This window comes from Cryptomeria japonica, chromosome 1 (assembly GCF_030272615.1).
Source record: "Cryptomeria japonica chromosome 1, Sugi_1.0, whole genome shotgun sequence".
In the NCBI taxonomy this organism is placed as follows: domain Eukaryota; kingdom Viridiplantae; phylum Streptophyta; class Pinopsida; order Cupressales; family Cupressaceae; genus Cryptomeria; species Cryptomeria japonica.
Window position 1 is genome coordinate 303,891,688 of NC_081405.1, and position 13,322 is coordinate 303,905,009.

General features: G+C 31.5%; 1 protein-coding gene across 1 annotated transcript; it reads right to left on the minus strand.

Moving 5' to 3' along the window:
* Positions 1-2,898: 2,898 nt before the first annotated feature.
* Positions 2,899-4,226, minus strand: LOC131026895 (F-box/kelch-repeat protein At5g15710). Its single transcript, XM_057956898.2, has one exon. It carries the CDS (start codon positions 4,100-4,102, stop codon positions 2,975-2,977), a length of 1,128 nt encoding a protein of 375 aa, XP_057812881.2. The 5' UTR covers positions 4,103-4,226; the 3' UTR covers positions 2,899-2,974.
* Positions 4,227-13,322: the final 9,096 nt, after the last annotated feature.

The window sequence follows — 13,322 nt, forward strand, 5'->3', positions numbered from 1 at the left end:
TAGATATAACAATTATTTATAGTTAGTAATATATATTTGGTGCATTTATGATGCATATAAGTTATACTCTAAATAAAAATATGATACTTTACTAATAAGAAATGATATATATATTTTCAATTACTAGACATTTTTAGATTAAGTTTTGGTTGAATATTTAAGTCACTTTTTGGACACTTCATAGTAGACGTGTTATTTTGACGAGTTGCATGATGAGTCACGCCTACAAACCTTAGTTGTAGATAGTTAAGTGTCCATTTTACATTTCTAAAAAAAACCAAAGGTCTTACGATATTCCATGTGACGGCTACATGTTGACGAAGTTAGCCCTAATGACTACTGGTCCCTCTCCCCTAGAAATATAAATCCACCTAATTTATTTTCTTTCTTTGTATTAAAAGACATTTAATACATCCATTTTAAATCATCCAAGTACCTTCTCAGTTTTCAAGTATTATTTACATATCATTTGCATTTAAGGAAGGAAGCACTTTAATTTGGTACTCTAAAACAAATCTAGATCTTGGCATTCATCTTAAGAGCCCTTGCACAACTAAGACTTGTTCTTGATTAATTACCTAAGTTCTCCATGGTTTGACCTAGGAGAATGTGTTTGTATAACGATAATGGCAACCCTTGATGATGAATCATGGAGTGTGATTCAAAACGTTGATGATAAAAAATTGCATACACAATCGAATCCAAAAAAAATAAAAGAATTTCAGCATGGATTATGGAAATCTCATAGCATTGATGGCAACCCTGCAAAGATATTTTTAAATACTCTTATTCTTAGATATAAAAATAGTAGCACAAACATGAATCATTGAAACAAGTTGCAAGACAAAAAAATTTATTGACCAAGATCAATTTCATGCATCCAAGACAACGTTCATGCAAATGGAAAAAATCTAGATCAACGGCCTTGATCTAGGACAACAATAAGTTACAATTCATTCTTACCAAATCTAAGTTATTTTCTTATTTATATACATCTTATTAATTTAACTTAAATTACACTGTAAAAATGAATTTTTTTTTCAATAATATTAAGAGTACTTACATTTAAGAAAAAAAATGCTCATTAAATATATGGGAGTGTGAGTCTTTAGGCTAGAACCTCTTCGACTAACAACTAAGGACTACGAGACATCCATGTTGTCAAATTTGTTAGAGGCATGATCCTAACCTCATCTCTTATGATGTTGGGATCTTGCACTCAACAAGACCTGACCTTTGGTATACATTCAAAACCATTCAACTTCATCAACAAACTAAATACTCATTAATATTATATATATTTTCATAAAAACAAAATTATTCAATAAACAACTAAATAAATTATAAAACCTTAAAAAACCCAAAATTGAGAGACCACTGTTAAAAATCAGGCTATAACTCAAACCTAAACTGGCATTAATGAGAGTCCATAAAAATAATCTTCGTTGTTGATTTTACAACTCGTCCTTTAAATGTCCTTTTGCGTATTTCAAGTTCAATAGTTATTTGGAAGATGCACCCACTTCAATCAATAGCTTTGTTGAAGTCCTATATCTAACATCGGCTTGGGAAAAAAAAAATTGTTTAGTCCCAACCAAGCCTGGAATTTGACGGTCACCCCTATCTATCATATGAATTTTTGATGACGGTTTAGTTATTTCAATGCCTTTCATTTGATGTTTTAAGAAAAATATTAACTGTCAAAAAATATAAAGTAGAAGATTGAAACCAAAATCATTGTCTTAATGAGAAAATAATGATGAATTAGTAATATATGCAAAAATCTTAAATTTACTAAATAAGTTTCTAAATTAATACACTAATATATATTAAATGATAATCAATTAATAATTACCAATTTAGTAATAATAAACATTAAAATTTTAAAATTATATATGTTATGACAAGTTTCTATAACAATCTTATTAAATATATTTAAAAAAATAAATTGACTAAGTTTCTAAATTGATATATAAAAAAATAGAATATATTGTAAAAAATCATATTAAAATATTTTATCAATTATATTCTATCATTTCAATAATGACAAGTTTCTAAATTGATATGAAAAAATAGAACTATTCTAAAGAATCATATTAAAATATTATAAAATTAGAAACAACTACATCCTTCCATATTCTAAATCCTTCCATTTCAAAATATTCTAAATAAATTTGTATTTTTATAATAAACATTCTAAACTAATATATATATATTACCTACTATATTTTTTTACGGTTTATTTATTATTTGAAGTGTCATCTATACGGTTTTAGAAAAAAATAGCATGTCAATGCATACGTTCTACTAATTTTTTAAGCTGTCAAATACGGTTCAAAAGTGAAAAAACGGCCATTTTGCCTGTCAAATTCCAGGCCCGGTCCCAACTTTTTCTCTCCAATCGCCCTCTATTCCACGTCATTCCTAATTTCCCTCCATTTTTTGTAAAAACTAACTAGGAAAGACTTTAACTTTCTTTAACTTGTCACTTCTGAGTTTCTTTATTTTTCCCAAGCTTTTTATGTAAACATGCGAAACGGTCAATGCGACCCTAGTAATTATTGCACTGGGCATGTACATAGTCATGCCTAACTGAGCACTTTTTTTTCTTCTTGTATCCATTTGATTTTCTTATTATTTTTTAATATTATATATATTATCATTCATATAATGTTGATATGTAAAGTTGAACATGATTTTTTTTAAATTGTCAAAATTTATGAATAAGAGAATTTAAATATAACTTTATATTCTTTTCACATAATTATGCTCCAATTCACCTTCTCATCTCTAACTAACATATATGAATATATGATTCCATACAGTCGGCATCATTTAAATAATAACAAATAATAACCATTTTAAAAAGTAAGATCACTAACAAGTCTGAAGAACCCGTGAGAAACATATTTACAAATAAATTAACAATTCAACATTAAAAAATTTACAATCTCCAACCTTTCCCAAACCCTGGTCACAATTGACAGTGTGAAATGGGTTGAAGAGGGAAGGCGTACAGATGGCAAGTGCGACCTTGCGGAAAAGCAGGGTCTTTGCCTAACCATTCCCACTTTTTTATTACCAAGTTGAACCCCAACGCACTCCCACTCAGCTGAGTCATTATGCACACCCACTCGCCCACTCCACAACATATCAATCTATCTGATACATCACCCAATCTCGAAGAAGCCATGAATTCTACCTCAATATTCTCAGGCATTTCCTCCAATAACCCCCATTCAAGATCCTTCTTTTCCTTTAATCCGCCCCTCTTTTTCATGAGTTCCCAGATCTGAACTTTACCATTACCACTCTCTGTACTGCTGTTCCTCAGAACCAGTAACAAACGGCCCCTGCATTCCACAAGGCAGGGCGAGGACATGTCATTACAACCTGCGGGCATTTTAACCTCCAATTCTTCCCACAAATCTCTTTTCTGGTCGAAAATAACAACGCCATAAGGCATCTCTACAATGCAATAAAATCGATTGTTTATCCAAACCCCTGCATCAAGCCCAAATTTGGCTTCAGCCATTGTTTCCCCTGACATTTTCCAAATCTCAATCTTGGAATCATAAACCTCTGTCACTAATCCTCTCAAATTGTTCACAGCGCGGTCGTTCTCACCCACCACCATGATCTTGTAGGCCCCATCTCTCTGAAGATTCAAGCTAACTTTATGTATAAACTGAATCCTGCTCATGGGCGGCAGACTTTTCACTAACTTCCTGACCGGGTCACAAAGGCTCAAAGCTCTGCAATCTGCCACTAAATTCCCCAGGCAAACCAAATTCCCGCTAGCGCTAACAATGCTTTGTCTATAGAGAGGAGGATTGAGAATCTTGTACCAGCGTTTTAGTGAAAAATCGAAGGCACATGAAAATTTGCCAGAGGTGCAGAGAAAGAGCCATGGCGTCCTCTGCTCCACTGCGGATCTTGTCCTGTAATGACAATTTGAGCCTAAAAATTCCCTCCACTCTTTGGCCACGCTTTTGAACTGCATAGCGCTTGCCAGAGGTAAGAAAAGCAGTACCATTTCCACAATATCTTTAGGAAGATCTTTCCAGAGGGAATCCATGATTTCTTCTTCAGGGGCCTCCATTTTTATGAATTATTGTACTAAAATAATCGCAGTGAAGTATCCATAGCGGCTCATTAAACAATGTGCAGAAGAAGAAAAGGAATTTGGTTTGGATTTTTCCTCCGACGCGCGTGCACAAAGAAAACAAAAATAATAATTACTTTTACACAAAATAAATGAAAATCTATTGCGCCCACCGACAATCCGACAAGAGATCCGAAACACGTAACTTCACCGAATGATTTATTTTATTTTGAGAGTTAAGAAAACTAAAAGATGATTTATTTCCGTCAAAATCTTGGCTTTTTAAGTACTAGAAAGACAAAATTTCAATAGAATTGTAAAAATTATATTGTAAAATGTATAAAATCTTTTTAGTAAAAAGTTTGCAGTAATTATTTGATCATGAGAGGTTTGTGGCGGCGGGCCCATTTGGTCTATGGGGCACCCAGAAATTAATGTTCATTGTATTATTGTCTGTCTGGAAGTTGTTTTAAGCTTTTCCATGGCGACCTGCAGAAAAAGATCCAATGCCTTTGTTTTCTCTGGTTTAACAAGCACGGAGGACAAAATTTCCAAGTATTGGTTGTCGCCTGTTGTTTCCAGATATTAAAAATGATGAGCAAAGAAAGCAAGTGAGGTATGGAACTCTGGTTATTTGTTCCAAATAGCTTGGAATGAATCCACACCTTTCGTACAGGCGTGCTTCATTTTTCCCCTCGTGGGAGAATTCCCAAGAGAACAGTGACATTGCTTTAAATAAAAGAATAGACAACCTTAAATTCATATGGAGAGTCAATTTGACAGATCATCAAGAATTAGAATTTTTCTCTTTCTTTAACCATGATTTGTTCTAACATTTTCGTGGGCAATGATTAGATGGAAAAAAATTGGAATTTAAATTTTTTTCTTGGTTTATTATGATGGTTAAATTGTGGTATCATGGTTCTCAATATTAAAGTTCAAATCATATTAGAATGTAACATTCATTATTTATATTAGAGATGAGGTCTTTCATTCGTAACCTCATCAATTCATAGCTTTTATCTCTAGATTAAAACTGTTTATCCTTCTCCAAAAAAAGTTTCAAAACAATTATTTGAAATGTAGATATTGTCAACCATCAAATTTAACACATTTTTTATACAAAAAACAAGAGCATCTACCTCACCTGTAAAGTGTAAAGCCTCCCCAAATTTCAAGTCCAGTTTTCACATAGTGAATCTGCAGTATTACTCTCAAAACTATCAACTACCATCTTATGCTAGTATATTCCCTCAAGTTTTCTTAGAATTAAGCAAGTATGTTGTGAGATTATCTTTGGGTTAGCAAGATTCTCAAACCATTGAAGCATACATGCATTGGGAGTTTTTTCCACTATTTGGACAACACCTTTCATACCCCCCTTTGCTCTATACTCATTGAAGATGTCATTGTCACCATCCCTATTCCTTTTCCTTACAATTACATGTCTACTCATTTTTTAACAAATAATGGATTTGTAATTTGTTTCAATGTATTTGAATGTCAGAATTTTAGAAGAGGAGCTAAAAAAAGATAAGGAGGTAGACTTATATAACCCTAGTTAATCTAAATTGGATGTTAATATTTCGAAGAAATCTAATTCTATCAAAACAATGAAGAAACTCAACAGAATTATGCATGTACCAATTTAATTTATACAATGGTACATATGCACATAGACAGGTGCATGTTGATATAATTCATTATGCAATGTTAAATTCATTTACATGTTTCCTTTATTGACCTACTGGATTAACCCTTGCACCTCTTATGATTGCAAGTGCTAGTAGTTTATATTTTGCTAATTTAGATGAGTGCATTATAGATTGAACCCATGACAATAAGGATTAAACCTATGACACTTAGGATTGAGCCATAGGGTTTTATACACCTTAATTAATTTTAAGATAGTTAAAATACTTAAGCTATTAATTTTTAAAGGTGGTGAATTAGTTCAAACCATCGCCAACAATCATTCTCTATTAGAAGTTCTATACATAAGCCCATGTTTCCTCTCACTTAATTGAATCACAAATATCTTTTCACATATTAGTTCTTGTAGACGTCTAAAAATGGTCAACGCTTGCAGAGTCATACTTTAACATTTGTGCATTGCCTTATTTTAGGGTTCTTGCATTGCATTAACATTTCTCCTATGATTTGCACTTGGTCTTTATCATTTGCGAGCATCGAGTCCTTCTTCTGCATTCTTCAGTTGTCTCGCTTTTGAATTTGGTCTTGTTGATAACAATCTTCAGTCATGATTTTGGTCGATCTTATCCTGTCGCATCAATGTGCATGCTCATTTGGCATATTTGACATCGTCAATCCTAATCGATGATGGAATTAGGGTTTTGTCCTCTTATCAATCTTATCATTTTGCGATTGATTTGACATCGATCCTTGTCCTTTTTCAATCATGTCAATTTGGATCAATTAGTCATTGTCCCTCGTCAATTGGCGCATTTATCAATCAAATCACTTATCACCATTGGTCTTTTATCAAGTCAGAATCATGATCAAATCAAATCGATATCAATTATCCTTTGTCAAGACCTAATTGTCGTCCTTGCATTTCTAATTCATCTTTTAGGGTTTCATGATTTTATTCATTTAACCCTGTTTGTCATTTCTCTCTCTAGGTTAAATAATTTATTTATTTATCCTAGGTCTTCGTGTCACAATTAAATGTTTAATTTAATTGGCTAACTAATTATTCCTCTTTTTGTGAATTAATTAATAAATGACAAATTATTAATTGATTTACCTAATTTCTCCTAATTCCTAATTTCCTAATTTTTCATCAATTTCTAAATTCCCTCTTTGTGAATTAATTAATAAATGAAAAATTATTAATTATTTCACTAAATTCCTAATTTCCTCATTTTTCTAATTTCCCTAATTCCTAATTTCCTCTTTTTCTAATTTTCCTAATTTCTAATTCAATTTCCTCCTATTTTTCTCCTAGTTTCATGGGAATGACATTTCAATTTGTCATAATTTGTCGTAATTTACAATCAAGCAATTTTGACATAGAAATTTGTCATAATCTTGTCATGAATTATCAATCAATCAATTTTGCATAGAAAGTGCAAATTTGTCATAATTTGTCATAATTGACATTCTTGATTTGCAATTTCCATTTGAATCTCTTCATGCTAATTTGATCTTTTTTCCAATTTGTCTATAAATTGGATGATTTTCTTCAATCCCAACTAATCACTTTTTCAAATCGATCCCCGAATCAATCACGCTTCGAGTATTCTTGCGCTACCTTCTTGTCTATTTGCTTTCACATCATGCTTATGCACTAGTAGGTGAGATCCACAAACAAAGCCATTTGAAGAGGAAAGAAGGACAATGGAGCCACATGAAGGAGACATTCAAGTCTGCATTTGGTTTGCTTAGTTTTTAATCTTGCATGTCTTGTTTTCATGTTTTCATTGAGTGTAATTAGGATTCTTATCATTGCAATTGAGTTTTCGTGATTGAGCTAGCTTAATATTGATTTGCTTTGATGATTTCCGATTTCCTAGCTACAGTTCTAAATTTATTATCTAGGTTGATTTATGTTTTGATTGTATACAATAATTTAATTATCCTAGACAATTAATGTAAATATAATTAAATTACCCCTACATTTTATGGTGAACCTAACATTTAATTGTAACACAACATAGAATTTCCTTAAGGTTTCTCCTTCAATGGATTTTTATAATTTTTTATTTCCAATTACTTCAACATATATTTAAATCTTATTAGTGTTTTTATTCCTTATTCATTCATGTTTCATAGCTATATTTTCAGTTAGGGTTTTTGGTGTGTTGATACGCTAGGTAATTGTACAATGAAAATGGAGGATAAACAAGGGTCAAAAGTGACCACTTGTTTTTCATTTAAATTAATTAAACTTGAACTTGGATGAATAATTGAAGATGCATACACTCAAAATTTGAAGGTATGACAAGAACAAATATTATATTGTTTACAAATCTACTTTCTAAACTATTAAACTCTTTTATATAAAAATAGTTAAAGATTAAGAGGAACAAATTGTTGGTCCCAACTGATGCTGAGAGGGGAGGGGTGAATTAACACTTTACCAGTTGTATAAGATTTAACCTTAATCAAGTATTCTATTAAAAATTTACACTTGTCAGAATAAGTAGTATTAATAAACAACATGCACACATAAAACCAATCACACAAGAATACCAAGATTTATCTCGTGGAAACCCAAATGGGAGAAAACCACGGTGTGAGTAGAAACTTACAAAATCTGCACTCTTCTGAAGTACGCCCGATGAGGAGCCATCCCTATTAGGAGATTACAAAGGCATTGTTAGGTGCCACCCGGTTAAGGGATTTTCTTTAAGGCCTGTTAGAACCTTTACCCTGTTAGAGGTAGCCTTGTTAAAGGACTTAGGATCATCATTTAAGATGTCACTCGGTTAAGGGATTTTACAAAGGGACCTGTTAAAGTCTATCCGGTTAAGGGATTTTAATGTTGTAGTTATTAGAAAAAAATAGAGAGAATGATTTGCTATAATAGCTACTCAATAGCTTAATCATATCCAAATGAAGGTCTTTGGTTTGACCACCAATTACACTTGTTATGCACTCTACCGGTTATCTGCATCACACTTGCTTTGCACTCTTCTAGTGCTCTGCATTCTTTCTCTTCTCTTCACACTATCCAAGCTCTGCACACTCTCTTCACCACTATGCTATTCAATTAGCAGTTCTGCCCTCTTCTCATCTTGCTGGATCATCTCTCCTCAAAATTGCACTTTGCAATTTTTACGATTAAAACTTTATGGTTTTCACTAGAAACCTTTATACAAAACTTAGTAGATTTTAAATTCAAAACTTTCTAAATCTTCTTGCACTCTCTCTGCGTGATCTCCATCAATCTTGCCAACAACTCATCCTTAACTGCCTCTGCAACTCATAATTTCACCAACCTTTAGGCCGTGTTCTATCTTTTTAATGTGAACCGGAAAGTCCGCACAAATCTCACCTTAATTGATTGTTAACTGCATTAGACTTCACTATCCATTTGTTTGATGATATCTCGCCATGACTGACTCACCTTTGGTCATCGCATCCAGTTTACTGGTTACTGCTCTGAGATTCTTGGAGGATATCATTCTTCAACCTACATCACCGGTGTAACTTTGTTATCTTCTGCCATCGGTCACTGATCACTAAGCAGACTAATCACTTGTCTGTCCAGAGAGCTCTGGTCATACAAAAGACTACTAAACTTCAGTCTGAGTCAACTACTGTGACCGCATCATCATATCAACTACTTCATATGGTGACTGCTTCTTTATCCAGTGGGAGTCCTGTTGTTTCTTATCCAAACATCCTTCAACATACCGGTTGTCGGTTGACACTTCTACACTAACTCACTTGTCAGTTGGAAACAATGTACTGTCAGCATATCACTTACTGGTCTGCAGTCCTTGCACAAGTCAACACTAACTTGTGTACCGGTGACTTCAAAGGTCTTTGTGCTGAAAGATATTTCCTCACTTACTAGTGAATATCAAAGACATCTCTTATACCGGTAACCATCCTATACCAGTTGACATAAATGACAATCACAAATAACATGTGCATGAAACAGTGTTCATATTTTATCTGATAAAATATAATATTATTTTACATGTACCTCTTTTTTGTTGCCTTCAATATTTTTTAAATCATTTGGTAAAAATATAATTAAGAGTGACTACTAAAAGTTGTGTATTTTTCAATTATTAATTTTAATGTTTTTTCAAAGTAGATGTATTATGAAAATATATAATTGAGCATGGTGTCACATAACTTGCACAAAATAATTGAAAATGGATAAAAAAACTTAATTTGTAAAAGATAAAGTGTAGAACAATCCTATATAATTAAAAAAATTAATTGGTAAGCTAATCAAATGTTATAGAGAAAAATCAATATATAAGTAGTTGAGGAATACAAATAAATTGATATAAGAAAATAAAAATACACAAGTTAGTGTATTTCAAACTAAAAAAATTAACCTGATTAAGAAACTGTAAAAAACTTTGATGATAATTTTATCAAATATTAATACAAAATGAATAATTTTGATAACATTTTCAAAGATAGAAAATTCCATTGAAATCAAAATCAATTAAAAATATAATATATTATTAATTATTTTATTAAATTAATTAATCATAATCAATTAACATGTATGCAAGAGGTTTTCTCATTATTTTTTAATATTATATATGTAAAGTTGAACATGATCTATTTTAAACTATCAAATATCATGAATAGCCAAATTTAAATATGAACTTTATATTCTTTTAAAATTATCATGCTCCAATTCACCTTTTCATCTTCAACTCAACCAGGAAAAAACATATATGAATTTTATAATTCCATACATTCAACATTAGTTTAGATGACAAATAACTAGCGGTTGGACCTCAGAAAGGTTCAATTTGTACGACCGATAGCAATTTCTCAGACGAAAATGCAGAACATCATGCCTGAAAATGTATGCATTTAAGACAAGATACTTAGATCACTTGCAAAAAGAATAAATTTAAGTAAATAAAATAAGTAATCATTTTTTAGACCGAATTAATATGGTTGTTGGCAGCAAGCCGCACAACTTACAATTACAAATAGTGGAAGTAATGATATGTTCATTCTGGCAGCAAACATTTTAGTGTAATCAGAAAATATATATTTGAAAATGATTAGAAATTGATTCTGCAGCAAGATTTCTAGAATAATGACAAGTTCAAACTTAATTTGGGGGAGAACTGCATAGAGCAAGACAAATTAATATTGATTAAATACACAACTCGGAATATATGACAGTTGTAAATCACCAAAATAACTAGTATGGAATGATTCAAATTTAATCTCAATGAACATCTCTGCAAGTATAAATGATAATTGTTGCCATAAACGTTTGTAATTTTGATGCTAAACAAGTTTGGCCACACGATCACTCAAGTTAATAACTGATCAGAAATAAAACGAAGAGCACAACACACAACAATCCATAATCATTGGTACTACATATATAAGATCCCTCACTAGTATCTCCCAAATTTTTGCGACATTTCTTCATACAGCTTGTGTAATGTGAGATGTTTATGTTTGCAATATCCATGTTTCAGATTTGTTCTTCCAAAAAACTGATATCTCTACACTGTAAGCAGGGCTTTGGTTTTGAAGAGATGTATTAAGCAATTTGGTATATTTTTGTTTGAAGGATTTCAAGTCTCATTGTAAGTTGGTCAAGCTATTGAGAGTTAACCATGCAACAATGATATGAACAGGATAATTAAATATATATCAAATCACAATAACAACGTATTGTAAGAAATTCTAAACAAAATATTGAAATTGATTATTCCAAAGTTGAATTGAAAGATGACAAAATGGATAAAGAGATATCTACTGAAAATATTATCTCTAGCACAGTTCTCTCTAAAAACATATGGGTGAATTATTACTTTGATATAAAAATAAAAGATATCAAATATATATTAGAGGAAGAAAAATTGAGAAGGTTTTTCATAGTCCACTAATTGAATGGATTATTCAGACTCTACAATGAATCATGGCATGTGATCCAGAATATTGATAAAAATTATATTCACAAAATTTTGCCAGAAGAATAATGTATAAAAGGATATTGATATCTAATTATTTAGTGAAGAATTCGCCAATTGGGAAAAAATGGACTACAACAAATATACCTTAGCAAGTAACACCTAGTTCTAATTTATACCGATCTGCCACTTTCTGAACAATACCCTATTCTACATGTATGCCTTGTAGCTGTAATTTCCATGTTTTCAGTAAGGATATATTCCAAGGTACATCCTTTTAATATTTTTCTCCTCCAATGGTATATCCCAGTTCTTTATCCTACGTATCCATGGTGAATTCTTCAATATCAAACGCTTTTTCTTTGCTTTATATATTTTAAATTCTTAAATTCAGTGAACGTACTTTCAAGCATTTCTTCTATCCACGAAAAAATGTTGCAACAGTTGGAACTGTAGACGTATAAAAATGACCATATTCCTAAATGAATATCTAATGTTCATTTTATTCCCATTCCTCTATTTAGCTAAAACTAATTTAACTAAATCACCCACATTCTTCTATTTAATTAAGTAAATTATTCAATTTATTTAGTTAAATTCGCTTAAGCCTTTTATGTCATTTAATTGAATACATCATTTTATTTAATTAAATCTCTTCTTCTTACTTTTTAATTAAATTTACATTTAATTAATAAGTTTACCTCAAATTGAATAAATCTAATTTATTCAAATTCCCAAATTACAACCAAATTGAAATAAAGCAATTTATTTTAATTAATCCTATTATTCCTCATCCACTTGCATTTTCCTACATCTCCCACTTGCATCCTAACCCTATTCATAATTTCTTCTAGAATCCATCTAATCCTAATCAATTAACCCAAACCCATTCATTATCCCCTTTCCCTAAATTTGAGGAGGTCACTTCTCAAAATTGGAGTAAAGTCTTCAAAAGGCATTAAAGCATTTATCCATTCAACAAGCTAACTTATTGAATACCCCCAAATTTGGAAGGACTCTTACAAATTTGTCCCCAAAGTCTTCAAACCATTAATGGTTAACTAACCCTTAGTGGCATGATTAGAGACTTTTTGACTAACTCAACCTCCATCTAACCCAAGGGTCTCATCAAGCATTTATTGTTTTGACCATGGTTATCCCTTTAACCCTTGCACAAGAGTTTATCCTTTGGGTAAAATCTTTATCCATTGGATAACCCTAACCTAACCTTAACCCTTACCTCCTAAGGTAACCATGAGGTCTTCTCAAGCATTTAATGCTTCTTACCTCTCCTCTCAACCAATCTTAGGTTGACAATTGTCACCATTTCATTGGTGACAATTGTAAACATGGATTGACAACTTTCAAACTTGGCCCTTGATTAACTCTTTCAATCCTGACCATCCATTGCCCTATTTTCACTATAAATAGAGCTCTCATTCCTCCATTTTAACATCCATGCAAGCTTTTAGTATCTCATTTATACTCAAATTTATCAATACATCTAGCTTCTCTTTGCAATAGGAATTCATCTAATAAGGATTTTAGAGTATTTTCCTTTATCTTAGCTTAGATCATTAACTAGTATATCATGTTAGGATAGTATTGCTACTAATCTT

Bases quoted from the DNA above. Each gene is read 5' to 3' on its own strand.
- LOC131026895 (XM_057956898.2), bottom strand. From the start codon at position 4,102: ATGGAGGCCCCTGAAGAAGAAATCATGGATTCCCTCTGGAAAGATCTT.